Source organism: Boleophthalmus pectinirostris, unplaced genomic scaffold, assembly GCF_026225935.1.
Source record: "Boleophthalmus pectinirostris isolate CB_2022bp ecotype Guang Dong unplaced genomic scaffold, ASM2622593v1 HiC_scaffold_4, whole genome shotgun sequence".
Lineage (NCBI taxonomy): Eukaryota > Metazoa > Chordata > Actinopteri > Gobiiformes > Gobiidae > Boleophthalmus > Boleophthalmus pectinirostris.
In genome coordinates this window covers 8,609,366-8,626,676 of record NW_026571353.1, presented here as the reverse complement: position 1 = coordinate 8,626,676, position 17,311 = coordinate 8,609,366, and the positions used below count along the sequence as shown (strand labels likewise).

Here is a 17,311-nt window from a genome sequence, read left to right as displayed (position 1 = left end):
ACGTCAGGGCATAAGGAGCAAGCTGTTTTTTTCACTGCTAATAGTCTACGCCAGGGGTGCTCAATACGTCGATCGTGATCTACCAGTTGATCGCCAAGGTCGTGTGGGTAGATCGCCGTGTCTCGTCTCGGACTCGCGTTTGGACTCAGTCTTGTCTCTCACTCGAGGTCTGACACTCAACAAGTGCGATCATATTTCATTACGGCCGCTGCTGTTGGCAATAAATTTGTACCGGGGTGCAGGAGCGTGTGGCGCGTCTCAGTGCAGCCTGTGCGCTCATTTGAAACCCGCGGAGACTCTACGGCGCATCACAAACGCACACGCTCCCTATGCACGGCTCGTCTGCAACAGCGTGTGCCCTCCTGTACCAGCGTGCATCACAGGGCAGGTTCAACTTCCTAAACATCCTACCTGTCCATCTGCCTCACGTCAGCACGCCGCCCCGCCTTTTCACGCTCTCGCTCCTTCCTGCGTACAGCCAACACAAGCCCCTCCCACAGTGCGGCTGATTAGAAGAGCAAGACCAAACATGAAGCAAAAACCAGTCTAAATTTGTGTTCCAGTGTTGGCACAAAGCAGGTCTACAACATAGAGCGGATCTACAGAACAGACCTACTGCCACATTTGGCTGAAGTTTGCCTAACAAAAGTGCACAAATGCATCTGTGTTTGTCACGATGTGCGTTTGGTTTGGTAAACGTGCAGAGGCTGGTAAATATCACTGCAAAACCAGAAAAGAATGTGACTTCAGTTTGGAACTTTAAAAAAAACAGGTTTAAAAATCTTCCTCCACTTTTTTCACAGTTTTGTGTAAAGTGCCAGAGGAAGTTCTCTTAAAGAAGGGGTTCTCAAACTGTGGGTGAGGGTCCAAAAAAGGGGCACAGAGTGTTTCAGTGCAGTTTGCTTGGCTTTGTATTAGGTAGATCTTTATGACTTGGTCATTTTGTAAGTAGCTCGCATGCTGAAAAAGTGTGAGCACCCCTAGTCTAGGCAAATTAGCCATGCAGTTTTAAGTTTTGTTTCTGTAAAATGTTGCATTAAAGCTGCATTAAACACATTATTACTCAATGTATATTGAAAGAAAGAAAAAGCGGAGCAAAACCGTCACCTGCCCAAATTTAATCAAAATATTTTTTTTCGTCATGTCCCACGTTCCGACCCGCGGTTTAACTGCAGAGTTCAACCGCCATCCACCCATCTCTAGTAAACAACCTAATAATGCAGCATTACTCAAACATAAATGAAACAAACCACTCAAGGTATGTTTTTAAGGAGGTGACAACATTATGACATGTCCATTTGTGTGTGTATGTGTGATGAAAAGGTTCTGTGGTGAGCCAGATGGTCTTATATCCTCATCATAAAGGCCTATCCATACTTCATAACAAGAACTTTATTCTTGCACCCAGGCTGGCAGGACAAAATGACGTCATTTTGTTCGGCCAGCTCCTGTTCAGCAGTTCTTGTGTCTTGTTCTCGACACCTCAGCTGAGCAGAACATTTTTTCGGCAGCGCTGTCCGACATTGTTGCTCTGATTGGTTATTTATGTGGCTGTGGTTTATCTGCTTCCTTGCCAGTGCAAAGCAAGAAACAAAAAAAGGATGGTTTTGAGTCACAACTGACAACAAACATCTATAAGACATGATGCTCAGTGACTATAATGACGCCAAATGGCAAGAAAATTCATGGAAGGAGATCGCGGACATTTTAGGCTCGGACGAAAATCTATGTAGAAAAGTCTGGCGTAATCTCCGTGACAAGTTTGCGAAAGCCAAAAGGCGGGTCACCAAAATGAAAGAGCGGTCAGGCTGGAGGACGAAAAGAAATCCCCTCGCTATTCATCTCCCTGCAGCAGCTGGAGAAGCCAAACAGAGGGAAGATATTAATACTTAGCTAATAGGCCAATGTGAGATATGTGTTAATAAAAAGGACATTACAATAAACAAGATTATCAATTCGTTAATATCGAATCTAGGGGGCGGGGCAGAGCGAGGGGGTGGGGCAGTTTGGCAGCAGAACATCTTTTGAAGTATGAAATGTCAGAGCCCAAACAGACTTTGTTCTTGTTCTTATCACCTCAAAGCAACAATAAATTTCTTATGTTCTTGCGAAGTATGAATAGACTTTAAGTGTTACTGATGTCTGAATCAATAAGGTATTGATTGTGAATGTTAATTACATTGAGGCATTACTATGTATTTATGACGAACACTGGATATTAAAGGTGCTGTACCTGATTTTTACTGTCTTTAAAACAAAACTACAGTGGTCCCTCATTTATCTCATGGATTACATTCTAAAAATAACAAATCTGCGAAGTAGTCAGTTTTATTTTTTACAATTATTATATCTGTTTCAAGGCTGTAAAATCCCTCAGCACACACTTTATACACTTTTCTCAGATAGGACAGTTACAACCCTTTTTGCATCCTTCTTAAAACTTATTGCTGCTCTCGTCCTTATGTTATTTTCCTCCTTCTTTATGTAACGAAAGGAAATTAATTTATTCCGTAATGGCGCCATACAGCCGCGTAACTTCTACCTTCCTTCAGCATGCCCAGACGTCCATCTTTTTATGCGATGGTTTGCATCTTCTTCTGATTTTTGGTGCAGAACGTTACATCGACATTGTGGGTTTTGTCAGGGAGAAAACTCGCAAATATACAGCACTTCATAATCACACTGCTAGAGATCCAACATTTACATACATTTGGCAGATGAACACATTCTGTACTGTACAGGAGACAAAAAGAAAAAAAAATCAGTGAAACTGTGAGGCTGCGAAAGGTGAACCTCGTTATAGTTATAGTATATGTACGCGTTATAAAAGTAACTAATTACTGTAATGCATTGCTTTTTGCTGTAACGCAGTAATGTAAGACATTACAGGGAAAAAACTAATATTTACTTGGCACAAATGTCAGTAATGCGCATTACAATGCTTTTTTAACCTGGGCCACGATATCAGCAGCAGTGAAACGCCATCGTTATGGTTCCGGATGTCGGGTAACCGTGGGCGAAAGGATCAACACAGAACTCCACGCTCCAAGGGGCTAATTGCAGCCAACGCCCTATCGCACTTTGCGGACACCATGCTCCACGGGCTCAGGGTTCTCTCAGGGGCGGTTCTAGATTCCAAGTCCAAGATTGGTCCTGGTTTAGACCTGGTTTAGAGCTGGTTTAGTCCTGGTTTATACCTGGTTTAGTTCTGGTTTAGTCCTGGTTTAGACCTGATTTAGACCTGGTTTAGTCCTGGTTTAGTACTGGTTTAGACCTGGTTCAGTTCTGGTTTAGACCTGGTTCAGTCCTCCTGATTCGGTCATGGTTCAGCTCTTGTTTAGTCCTGGTTTAGACCTGGTTTAGATCTGGTTTAATCCTGGTTCAGTTCTCCTGGTTCAGTCCTGGTTCAGTCCATATATGGCTCAAAAGTTCGGCATCTTCGCAGTTATTTTGGTGAGAGTAACTTTAAAGTGCTGCAGTAGTTGTGTAATGTTTTACATTTTAAATGCAGTAATATTGTAATGTAACAAATTACTTTGAAACGACAGTAACAAGTCATAAATAATGCATTACAGTTTTAAAGTAACTTGCCCGACGTTGGTGAGGGACGACTGTAGTTCATTTCAAACAGTTTGCAATAGTCGAAAGTTATTCCTCACTTATCTTATAGATTCGTAGTGGAGTTTTGTCATCACTCTAATGCTGACAGTAACTAGCATGCCAACCCGCACTTCCTGATGATCTAACAGACAGATTAGAATTAGATATAAACAGGACACAGCTGACTTATTTTGACTTCAAGAGCCACTTCTAGAACATATCTGTAGTGGGGCGAGGAAAATGTGGCTCAAATACATCAGAAAATGACTCCATTGCGGTCACTTTTTGCATCACTATACAACAACATTTTAAAGGCCACATTTTCCCCCTTAGCTCTTGCTGCTAGTGGACAGCCAATCCACCGCTCCTCCTGACCCCTCCTCCACCTCCTCTGTCCACTAAATAAATCTCGATCACTCCACTTTGCTACAGCTCAAGGCACTGACCCATTTAAGCCCTCTAGCAGTCCGAAAGCCACCCCAGCATTCATCTTGCGCTGATCAGCGGCTCCGCGAGGCTATTTTAGGCCAGCGGCATCAGTGTTAAAGCATGCTAATTGCCCATGCAGACTCGGCGTATAGTGGCGGGAAAATTACGGCCCCCTATAAGCAGCTAATTGTGCTTAATTGGCAGTTACTTTGTTAGTCAGAGAGGGACCTTTGTTATGATTTCGCGCCGGGGTTTAATGGATGGGTGCCAGTAGCAGTTAATAGAAGACAATGAGGGTGTTTTATGACATATGAGATCAAACACAGAGGAGACAGAGATGGTCACAAAGTGTAAAGAGGAAATGATACGTTTGACTTGTTTTATCATCTTCAGATTTAGTTCAAGATTTGTTTAAGAAGATCCTCGTTTATGGAGTACGAAAGCTTTCAGAAATGTTCATGTGCACAGGATAAAAATCTGTGCATATTTGACTGTAATTGAGCATAAAATAAATATTCATAAACTCTCGAATGATTCTAGTCGTACATAAAATGTATTGTGTGTATTTTATCCTTCAGAATATGAATTGAAAAGTTACAACATCAAGAAATACAGTCATGAAGTGAAAATGTATTATTACGCTTTCTTCAGAACGAATACAAATTCACAGACATGACTCGACTGTCAAAAATACGTCATCACTTCACAGGCATTATTTACTGAGCAGAAGAAACATAATTGAAATGCCGGACTTTTGTGCTGCACAGGGACTGAACCAGGACTAAACCATGATAGAACCAAGGGGACTAAATAAGGACTGAACCAGGACTAAACCATGTTTAAACCAGGTCGATGTTTCTTCTTCTTGATGTTGTAACTTTTCAATTTGTATTCTGATGGATAAAATACACACAATACATTTTATGTATGACTGGACTCATTCGAGAGTTTATGAATATTTATTTTATGCTCATCTACAGCCAGATATGCACAGATTTCTACCCTATGCACATGAATATTTCTGAAAGCTTTCGTTTGCAGAGGTTGCTGGTGCTAGGCTAGCACATGTCAATGGCCATAGTTATCCTGCCACTAAAAACAGTTTTACCCACTCCACAAAACACCTGAAGCAAATCTATTATTATATGAAAACTGTCGATGTAAATGTCTGTGTTGATAGAATGTTTGAAATAAAACTAACCTTGCATCGTATGAATCGTCGCATGCTGAGGGACTATTTTCTCATATATCAGTCCGCCGCTGCCGAGCTTTCTATCAGGAAGTACAACTCACTGCTGCTGCTCAGACATAAATTCAAGGTTCATTTTACTTCTAAAATTATTCTTTTGACACAGACATTTACATCAACAGTCTGGTGTAATAATAGATTTGTTTCGGGTGTTTTGTGGAGTTGGTAAGACTGTTTTTAGCGTCAGGCTAACTATGGCCATTGACATGCACTAGCCTAGCACCAGCGATCTCTGCAAATACAAGGACTGGATGGAATTTGAATTTATTTGTTTGGAGGATAAGCCCCTTGAGATGTCTCGCCATCTCATTTTCGAGGGGGTCCTCATAAATACAACGACAAAAGACAGATACAGTAGGGCAGACAGTAGAATACATAAATTCAAATAAGCATCAAAACAACAAAATCAACACAACCACAAACACACACAGTCGCACACTCACTCATGCTTGACTGTTTGACACATAATAAAACAAATTTGAAAGAAAGAAAAAAATAATAATAATAATAATAAATAAATAAAAATAAAACAGAGTTCAAAGATAATCACAGAATACAACTAAATAATCAAAAACAATTACACGGGTTCTGTAAATATTGAACCAGAGCATTTTTAAATGAAGGGACAGAAGTTAAAGCACAAATCGATGAAAGAAGATTGTTCCAATCAGAAGGAGCTTTATATTTAAATGAGTGTTTTCCTATTTGCTTTTTGACTCTTGGGACAACAAAAAATATCTGATCAGCCTGACGTAAACTATAAGAGGACCACAATGGAATTAAATACTGTTTGAGATATTCAGGATAACTGAGATGAATGCATTTAAAGATAAATAATAAACAGTGAAGTTGATGTCAGGAGGACAGAGTGAGAAGGACAGTTGGTGATACATCACACAGGGGTGAGTTCTGAAGGGACAGAGGAGAATGAATCTGCACAGACTGTTATAGATAACATTGAGTGGTTGGAGAATAGAAGTTGTAGTATTTTGATAAATGATATCGCAGTCATCTAAAATGGGAAGAATTAGTTGTGAGATAATCTTTTTCCTAACAGAAAAGCTAAAACAACTGATGGACCGATAAAGTAATTTTAAGCGATATGAAATTTTGTTTGTAATAGTTTGTATGTGGGCGCTGAATGAGAGTGACGGGTCAAGCCATAAACCAAGATATTTAACTGCTATAATTGGTGATGAATCGGTAAATGTCAAATTTATATCATTAACAGAAAAAGGACAGATTTGTTTCTGGAACAACATGAAATATGATTTCTGATGGAATGGATGGAATATTTTAAAAAGTGTCTCCACACGTCTCCAACACTCTGTCCCTTTAATAAGAATTTCCTGCCTAATGTCGGTTCTAAATGTCCCATAATGTTAATGTGTATTTTTTCAGAGCTGTTTTGCAGTTACAAAGCACCTTAGAAGTATTTTTACCATATGCTGTTTTCTCTACCCTAGTATTTGTTGAGGTATAGACCAAAGTATCGGCATCGGAACACAAATACCTGGATTTTTGTATTCCTAACACACATTATCATTATTGACTAAATGTCCCCATCTGTCCACACTTTCAGTTTATTGCACATTGAAATAACTGTTTTAAAACGGCTTCCTCTCTGTCCCCAAAAGTCCCTTAAATTCCGCCTGTATCCTGTGAATGTGCAGCTCTCATTTCATTATACAGTCCTCTGAGGCACTGTCGCCCGAGCCCCGTCCAAATTAAACAAACCCAACGCGTCGTCCCCCTCTCGCCCGGAGCTCACCCAGTTTGAACCTGTATTTATTTATTTATCTCCTCGTGTTTGTGTCTCCAGGCCGACGGGGCGCTGGCGGTCGGCTGGACAGAGAAGCATCAGGAGCAGAGTGTGAATGCCTTACAGAGCATGGCGCTGGTAGGTCGCACTCTGAGGTTCGTTTGACATTTGGAGGAAATATCACTGCTCATAAAGTCTAATTATGCACTCGCGTTAATTAGTAGTGTCATAGTGCGCACGTGGGACGGTTTGAGTCAGGCTTCGTTTGGCTCAAAGTAAAATAATGACCTTGAAATTTGTTATTTTATACGACTGGGATAATCATTTTTTCTTTTGGTGATTTCGTTTAGAAATATGTTCTTTCGGAAGTCTTGCGTAAAATAGGTCCCATACCACGCAACATTGACTTTTGTGAGCTTTTAGCCACGTTATAATGTTACCCCATCAAAAACATACTTGAAGTTGAGTGATGTCATGTCTCTGTAATCCTTTATTATTAAGTTTGTCTACTTCTCCAAAGCTCAAAATGCTCTGTTCCACCTTGTGACATTCGGCGGCGGTAGTTTTCACGTTAAAAGCTATCTCTTATCTTTTATAGATTTCATAGAGTATAGATTTACAATTCCCAGGTTCGAAATGATCCACATGATTCTAGTGAAGGTGTATGGACTTTAAAAACACAGTGGAGCGCTTCCTATATTACCACATGTTGAGTGGTTTCAGTTTGAGAGAAGAAATCAGCCTAAATATGCAGGATTTGTGTGTTAAAAATGTGTAAATGAAACAAAACACAACTCCAGGTCTGTTTGTGATGAGGAAACAACATTATAACAGATCAGAAAATTGCGTAATATAGACAGGCCCTTTAAAGGTGCATGTGTTAGCCTGATTCATCAGCTGGGTTCATTTTGTGGAAACCGTCTGACCTCGCAACATTAGGATTCGTTCACTCAACAGTAGGCAGGTACTTTTTTATTTAACCAGTCGCTGCTATTTGGTCGTGATGTATGTAATGTACCAAATCCTGTAGGAAGAAGGGCAATAACGTCTTTCCCCTTGATAAAATTCACCAGACATTCTCCTTGTTCCGGCTTTAAATCCTCGATCTCGGGAATCATTGCCAACACAGAATGTGTGTCTTCGTCTACATCTCGACCGCTTTGTTTACTGTTGTGCTGTACCACAAAAGGGACCCAGACAGGAGCGACGAGTTTGATGTCATGGCTTCACAGCTCTTCGCTGATTGGTCGGTGCGTGGTCTACAAGTTCCGGGGTTCTTGCTAACCGTCTAGTGTATTCTGATTCCTGACCTAGTCGCTAGAGAGAAATGAAATTGAGAGGAGGCACTAGGTGGCACCAGACTGGCTAGCGTTGTGTAACTTTTCTAGTGTAGGGTCTGTTAAATGTTTTTCTTCTGTGGAGATGTTGTTGCTTTGTCTGTAATGTTTCACAGTATGGCATTAAACATTTCTATCTTCATGGAGACCAAACTAGACCAAGTTACCGGTCAGATCTGTGGAGAGGCGATTCCGCTCACAGTCAGAACACCTGTAACTGAATAAATGTAAGGTATATCTGCTTAATGTCACACTGTGGAACATTCCAGGCAGAGCTATGTCATAAAAAAGCAGGCGATGGACCCTCTCCACCAGAAAAGTTACAGAATGCACCTTTAAGATACAAAAATCAAGGAACGATTTCATAGCAACTATATATATTTATTCCTAAGGCAAAATCTATTGGAAATATTTAAATTGGACGTCTGAGCTGCATCTAAAATCCACCATGTTTTTACTACTCATTATAAAAATGTTAAAAAGCTCCGTGCTATAATTTTGACACATTTTCAGCTTGCATTTATTTTAAGATGTTTACAACAGCGGAGATCTTAATGAACCCTTTCCCCCGGCTTCTCCGCTGTACTGACAAATGACTCCCTACATCTACAATCAAATGATGCCTGTGTAGCAGCTCCTGACACTGCAGTCTAGATAACAGATGTCAGGTATACTGCCAAAACAACGCAGCATTGTACTGGCACTTGTTAAATGAGACCTGTTATGCAAAATCTACATCTCGCAGCTTTGAATCGTTATAGCTGTTTCCCCTTCTCGTTTACCATTTCCAATTGTATTTAAAGTGATTCGTGCGTCTTTATTCTTGTGTATTTAAGATACAATTCTCCAGTTTCATTTTCTTAAAGGTCCCATATTACGTAAAATGGACTCTTGTGAACTTTAAGGCATGATATAATGTTGTTACCTACTCAAAAACAGCCCTGGGGCCTCATTTATAAATCTTGCTTACGCAAAAATCCGTGCGTGCGCGCTTCCTATGCCAACCGCGGTATTTATAAAACTTGCCTAAGGCGTGGCTCTTTGCTTAACTCTACGCCAACTCGGGACCTCCTGTAAGTTCTACGCAAAGTCTGGAGACACGGGGAAAAAGCGACACTCGTGGAGAGAGGCAGAAGTGAACAGAGTTTGAGGAAGTGTTTGATCAGAAAATCCACGTATATAGAAGAATTACCTTCTGATTTGCGCAATTAAGTGTTTGGTTCGCCAAAATACGGAGAAGGGCTGTTTATTCCACTCATTATTCTCCACATTCCCGGACTCGGTGTAGCGCAGAGTCCCATAGTCCACACCGCGACCATAGACTTCTATAGAACTCAGACTGTGACTAACACAGAGGACGAAATAATGACCCAACCTGAGAGAAAAACTCTTCCCTTGGACGAACCAAAATCTTCCCTACATTTTTGTGTAATGGGGAACTCTTGTACATGAGAGCTGCTCTCTGACTGTATAAAGAACAGAATAATGCCCGTGCCCGTCCCGACCCAGACCCACACTCACAGAGAGACCCAGACCCACACTCACAGAGGTCAGACCCACACTCACAGACCCAGACCCACACTCACAGGTTCAGCAGTTTGGATGTTTCGTGTGGATTTTAATTGGCAGAATAACATCTGTATCTGATGTGTTTCATGCTAAATCTGTGTCCTCGTATCCTCGTGTCCCTCCCTCGCTCCTTTCCCTCTCCAGGGGAGGGCATCTGAATCTCTCGCACGCGCTCATAATTTGACCATTCAGATCAGCGCGTGCACGTATCTACGTGTATATGCATAAATACAGGGCCAGTCCACACACACATCATAGACAGACTTAAAAATATAGCGATAAAACTCTTGAAACAGCGAAAAAACACATGGGCTTTACTGCAAAGATGTGCTGCCTAAATATTATAAAATATGATTAAATGAACAGATGAGTCATTGTTGTCACTTTTAATTTTGTATTTATTTATTAAACAAGGTTTAATGCGCAAATTGTAGTTGCAGGTGGGATTTATAAAGCAAAGATTGCGTGGTTTTGGTGCGTGCGGTGGGTTTTCTAAATATGGAGTTTGCGTGGCGCACGCCTTGTCGTAGCTACTAGGCGTACGCACTAACTTACGACAACTCCTGCGCAGTTTTTATAAATGAGGCCCCTGGAGTTGTGTTTTGTTTCATGCGCACATGTTTGAGCAATCCCAAATACACAAAACTCCACCAACAGCTAGAACACTCCAAAGATGAAATCCCACAAGAACAAAAATGCAACGCTATCTACGAAACCCAATGCAAATCATGCTATAAATCATACATAGGAGAAACTGGCCCGGGCATTTCACATTCGAAAAAAGGAAAACCAAAAGGAATGCGAAAAGGAAACATCAGGGAGACTCACCAGAACACAAAAAGACAAAGCAGAATAGGAAAACCTAAAATCCGCCATATCAGAGCAGTGTAAAAGAAATAACCACATTATGGATCGGGACGAGGCTCGGGTCATTGGATCGGAGAACAACAAGTTCAAACGTTGGATTAGGGAGGACACTGAAATCAGGAAATGAGGCATGGACAGCATTAACCGTAATGATGGAGTGTTCCTCCTTTCACACACCCGGGACACCCTCCTCCAGAGAACATCGGGCGATGGGAGGCGTGGTCAGTCTGAGTGACCTACAGGTCCATCAGGCTGACCACGCCTACAGGAAGTAACAACAGCTGATATACGACACATCACCACCAACACCTGGGACAGTTCTAAAGATGACTTGCAACCAAAACATGTGAACAAGGTAAATACACTTTACCCAAGAAGTTAATGTTTGAGCAGTCATTTATTATTATTATTATTATTATATGCTGGGGCTGAAATCATCCAAATGATTCTACTGAACTGTATTGTTTGAGAGAAAAACTCAGCCTAAATATGCAGGATTTGTGTGTTAAACGTGTGTGAATGGAACAAAACACAATCCTGCATATGTTTGTGATGAGGAAACAACATGATGGCATGATGCTGATCAGAAAATAGTGCAATATGGGCCCTTTAATCAGTGATCCGTGTGGGATTCAGCATGTAGTCATTTTTCACACTTGCTAGCGTGATCTTCAGCTCCATATGAGGGGCTGACAGCATGCGGAGCTTTGTTGTGATGACATTTATGGCAACGTCAGCTCCCACTGGGCTCTGCAATTTTATTTGTGAAGTTACAATAAAGGCGCACTATAACTTTTCTGGTTGGAATCTGCTCGCACACAGTCACCCAACACTGTGCAGCGTGCATTCAATGCAAAATTTGGAAAAACTTCACTAACTGGCAAACAAATTTGGACTCCATTCCATCCATCCATTTTCTTCCACTTCTTCAGGGCCGGGTCGCGTTGGCAGCAGTCTAAGCAGGGACTCAAAGACTTCCTCCACCCCAGACACTTCCTCCAGCTCCTCCGGGGGGACCCCGAGGTGTTCCCAGGCCAGCCCAGAGACTTAGCCCCTCTAGCGTGTCCTGGGTCTTCCCCGGGGCCTTCCTGCCAGTGGGACATGCCTGGAACACCTCTCGAGGGAGGCACCCCGGAGGCATCCGGAACAGATGCCCGAGCCACCTCAACTGCTTCTCTCAACGTGGAGGAGCAGCGGCTCTACTCCGAGCTCCTCCTGTGTGACCGAGCTCCTCACCCTCCTCACCCTCGAAACTCATTTCGACTGCTTGTATCCGCGATCTCGTCCTTTCGGTCATTACCCAAAGCTCATGACCATAGGTGAGGGTAGGAACGAAGACTGACCGGTAAATCGAGAGCTTTGCCTTTTGGCTCAGCTCCCTCTTCACCACAACAGTCCAATACAGCAACCGCATCAGTACAAATTTGGACTTGGTACCAAAAATTTAAAGAGGAAGGCTGATTATGCAAGACTAAAGGATTATGTGTGCAAGCATATTCCATATTCTTCTCTTTGGGAGTGAACAATATGGCTCAATCTGAAAACAGAACAAAAATAAAACATTAAACGTAAAATCTTGATCTGTTTCTGTACATTCTGTGAAAATTTTAGGTTATTTCAACAAGAATTTTTGAAATAATTGAAAATTATTGGCCCAGAAATTATGTCAGATTTTTTGGGAAACCCTGTATTATAATGGCCCACGATATTATTTAGAGACTTTTGCCGATACAGTGTCACGATATTTCAGTTAATGTTACATCCCTTTTGAAGACCCCTGCCATACTGACTGTGGAACATTCAGACAACACATTACTACCTCCAGAAAAGTTCAAATACAATAAATAGAGTGAATTATATAACTTTCTTTAACTCACCAAAGTTTCAGTTAAGACCCATCTTGGAGGCATGGACAGTTCAGAGGTCAAATTGAATTGTAGTTTTCCGTCCTCTGCATAGTTGTACCAAGGACACCAGTTGTATCATTGATGTTATTTTTGTTGAGGTATGAGCAGAATTTGTCCTTGCCTCACACTTGTTGTTGTTATCATTGCCGTGACTTCTCTGAAAATGGCCAAATGTGTTGTAGTTTTACAGAAGTCAAGTGGCCATTTGTGGAGAAAAGCTGAGAAGAAAAGAACAAAAACACAGTTGAATAATATAATGGAATCCCTATATTTCAACTCTATTCTATCCAAAAGGCAGAGACAATTTACATGCAGTAAGGCATTTTTCTGAAAGACTTAACCTTCATTTTAGACTAAGACAAACTTTTTTGATTCACAAGGGAAATAACTTGGACACAGTAGCTCACACATCACAATATAATAACAAAGAGAAATGGTAATAATACATTCTAAATAAGTACCAAAAAAAGATAAGGGTGAGTTGTTGTACAGTTGTAGGGAGTATTATCTGTTCTATAAGGGCGAGTTGAGATATAGTACATTTGTAGGGAGTATTATCTGTTACATAAGGGTGAATTGTTGCACAGTTGTAGGGAGTATTATCTGTCACATAAAGTGAGTTGTTGTACAGTCGTAGGGAGTATTATATGTTACATAATGGTATGTTGTTGTACAGTTGTAGGGAGTATTATCTGTTACATAAGGGTGAGTTGTTGTACAGTTGTAGGGAGTATTATCTGTTACATAAGGGTGAATTGTTGCACAGTTGTAAGGAGTATTATCTGTTACATAAGTTGTTGTACAGTTGTAGGGAGTATTATCTGCTACATACGGGTGAATTGTACAGTTGTAGGGAGTATTATCTGTTACATAAGGGTGAGTTGTTGTACAGTTGTAGGGAGTATTATCTGTTACATAAGGGTGAATTGTTGCACAGTTGTAAGGAGTATTATCTGTTACATAAGGGTGAGTTGTTGTACAGTTGTAGGGAGTATTATCTGTTACATAAGGGTGAATTGTTGCACAGTTGTAGGAGTATTATCTGTTACATAATGGTATGTTGTTGTACAGTTGTAGGGAGTATTATCTGTTACATAAGGGTGAGTTGTAGTACAGTTGTAGGGAGTATTATCTGTTACATAAGGGTGAATTGTTGCACAGTTGTAAGGAGTATTATCTGTTACATAAGGGTGAGTTGTTGTACAGTTGTAGGGAGTATTATCTGCTACATACGGGTGAATTGTACAGTTGTAGGGAGTATTATCTGTTACATAAGGGTGAATTGTTGCACAGTTGTAAGGAGTATTATCTGTTACATAAGGGTGAGTTGTTGTACAGTTGTAGGGAGTATTATCTGTTACATAAGGGTGAGTTGTTGTACAGTTGTAGGGAGTATTAACAGTTACATAAGAGTGAGTTGTACAGTTGTAGGGAGTATTATCTGTTTGTGATGAGGAAACATTGTAACATAGATGAAAATATAATGGTGTTAAGTATGTTTTAGTGAGTGTGTAGTCTTACGTGTCACATGTGCTTTAAGTGACAGAGTTCTGGCCCAACAGCAGTGAGTCGCCTGCAGTACTTAGTTTAAATGAGTATTGAACTCCTCCGAGCTCCACATTAAGTCATCAGGGCTGAAATTTGTCTTCGTGATGTGGTGCCCTGCAGCTCTGAGTCTTACCTGTGTGACAGCAAACAGGACAGGGCACAGGAAGACCCAAAGTACTCATGATTTATAACACACTTAGTCAAATTCAATAAACGCGAGAAGAATGATACAAAGAATGCGCTGGAGCAGTTGAAAATACATGGCAGGTCGTGGATGATCTCTCTCTGTATTTTTATACAGAGGGACTTCGGGCTGGTCACATGCGCTAAATTGCATCTCGAGCCAGATTCAGACAGTGCCACGCAATTCGATTTGTTTATTTCAGTGACATGTGAAATGAAGGAGCTCATTGGTCACTTTGCATTATTCATTCACTCCTCACTCATTGCCAATCTGCGCCGTCGATCTCTCCAACCACCTACCATCTTCATCTCACACACACCACTCTCATACCAGGCAACGTGGATGAAGTGTCTTGCGTAAGGACCATAGCCTAGACAGAGGAAACGCTCTAGCCACCACATTCAAAATAGGAAGCTCGCATGCGGCTCTTCCGGCTCCTACTGATCCTGGCTCCCACTGATTAACATTGGAATATTGTGGGCCCTTTCTCTGTAATGCTGCTGTGAGTCTCATCATTCTGGTCTTAAAATGTTCGTATTAACCCGTTCTACATGATCCTGGTGGGGGTTTTTTTAGCAATTTTGTCCGTTAATAAAACCCTATTCATAACATAGAACCTGGCTCCAAATTTGCTTCTTTGAGCTTCATTTTAGTGGCGCTGAACGCTATGGTGACGTCCCACTCGCTTAGGCTACATATATATGATGACGGTCTGAACAGAAGACGCAAAAGTGATGTCGCGTCTTCACTTCAGGAGGAAATCTGCGTGCATACGGTGACGCAAAAGTGTGTGGAACTTGATTGTGTATGCATGCCAGGCGGCTCGGTGGTGATGTAAACGCGTACGCAACGTGAGCAGATCTGACCAGAGTTTTGCATTTTGGGCAGTGTAGATGGAAACACTACAGCAAAGTGTATTCAACTTTTCCACTCTGGAGGGTGGGTTCAGATTTTTGTGTTTTTAAGCCCCAAAACGCCGTCACCGTCTAAACGAAAGGCACTTCCAATAAAATATTTTGTCGTTTTTACCTGTGTTCTCGTGTAAATAGGCTCTAAGTCCAGTTTATTATACAGTCCATGGTAAAGACACAGCATCAGTTTTTGCCATTGGCGCCCCACTGTGACACTTGGAAATCCCAGCGGGCTCCCACCCACATACTAACCACAGGCGCGGCTCTGCTTAGCTCCTGAGATATAACGAGATCAGGTTTTGAGAAGGAGGTCTGGCCACAAAATAAAATTTCTCTCACCTCGGATTAACAGAGATAAGGTCATTTATAGAGAAGAGTTTAATCGGTGGTCATCAGGTCTCTGATTTTGTGATTGAGACGCCCATTCAGCTCTCATCCAGAAGATACTTTCAAATAATGGAACTGGCTTGAAGTACTTGGAATGTGTCTTACTCTGACTAAGGCCCCATCCACACTAGTATGTATTCAAGTTGTTTTTGTGGTGGATGCAGTGTTGGTCCACTCTAATCTGATGGAAAACGACTCCAGAGACAGAATGATCTGGTGCTGCCATCTCCCACGAATTCATCTGAGTACAGATCTGACCAGCACTGTGTGGATGCCTGAAAACATTGATATGCTGACATAGGAGCTCTAGTTGCTGTCCTTATTGGACCACGTCACTGTGACTTGCTCCTTCCTGATTCGCTGGGTTCGTGACATCAGTCATGTGACGCTATTGAAGAAAACAGTTTAAATAAACCATAGACAAATGGGAAACAGCGTAGCTAGAACTACTTCTACTTTCTCGCTTGCCATCTTCCTCTGCTTGAAATCGGCTGCTGCAACTTCAGACACGTTGCTCCACTTCCTTGTTTTTACTGCCCACATGACATTGTGACGACATGACGCCAGCCTAGTCATGTGACTAGTGTTTCAGGCAGTTTTGTGTTACTGTGTGGATAGGGAATGGACACAGAAACGATGTGTCTGGTCACAAATCATTTCCAATATGGTGATACAGTGATTCGTTTAAGTGTAAACGTAACCTAAGTCCAAACCAGCTCTTAATTTGCCCCTATACCTGCTAGTCTTGCTGAGCTACATTTGACTGGAGCCAAACACTATGGGTGACATTCACTTCTTTCTACAGTCTATGCTTATTTCCCATCTCAGAGGCATGGACAGTTCAAATATCATATTAAACTGAACTTTTCCATCCCCTGCAGAGTTGTAGCAATGACATCTGCAGTTGTACCAGTGTTTGCATTTCTGTAAGAGTAGTATGAGCAGTAGAATCAAAATGTTACACGTCCAATCTGTGGAGAGGTGACCCCTCTCCCGGTATAAAAATGCATGTTTCAGTGAAAATAATAACGCGTAACTGAGGAAAAATGCAAAATAGATCAATTATTATAAGAAGACCATTCCAGGCAAGGCAATATGTTTCCATGGAGACAAGTAGCTGGCAGACCGCACTCGCCCCCGCCACCCCACCACCACCACTACCAGAAAAGTTACATAGTGCACCTTCTATTTTGGCAGATGTACAATGGGTTCTGATTTTGTGGTGCTTTTGGCTCCATTTGGAATCACTTTTTAATCTTGAATTTCTCTGATGGCAGAATATCTGAGGCGTATAAACGAGTGTTATTTCTGACACAATCACCAAAGCTAAGAGAGCCCGTGTGCTTTGAAAGGCAGGTGTGACTAAACATAAAAACACTGTATAAACCAATCATCTGAAGAAGACAGAGGAGTATTTTGGCTCCTGCTGATTGTTAGAGCTGACAAATGTAGAGAAATCTGTGCCTCTCTGCTCAGTCCACTTTTACCCCCCCAGGAGAATTAATATTTGAAAGGAGGCTGAAATTACAAAAGTAAATCTCATGCATTTCAAAGCATGAGT

General features: G+C 41.4%; 1 protein-coding gene across 1 annotated transcript in view; it reads left to right on the top strand.

Annotated features, from left to right (window-relative positions):
* LOC110163802 (whirlin-like) overlaps nucleotides 1-17,311 on the top strand; it is a 345,556-nt gene that overhangs the window by 295,145 nt on the left and 33,100 nt on the right. Inside the window, exon 10 of the mRNA XM_055161486.1 lies at nucleotides 7,101-7,178. Coding sequence (XP_055017461.1) covers nucleotides 7,101-7,178 — 78 coding nt within the window. The remainder of the gene's footprint in view (nucleotides 1-7,100; nucleotides 7,179-17,311) is intronic.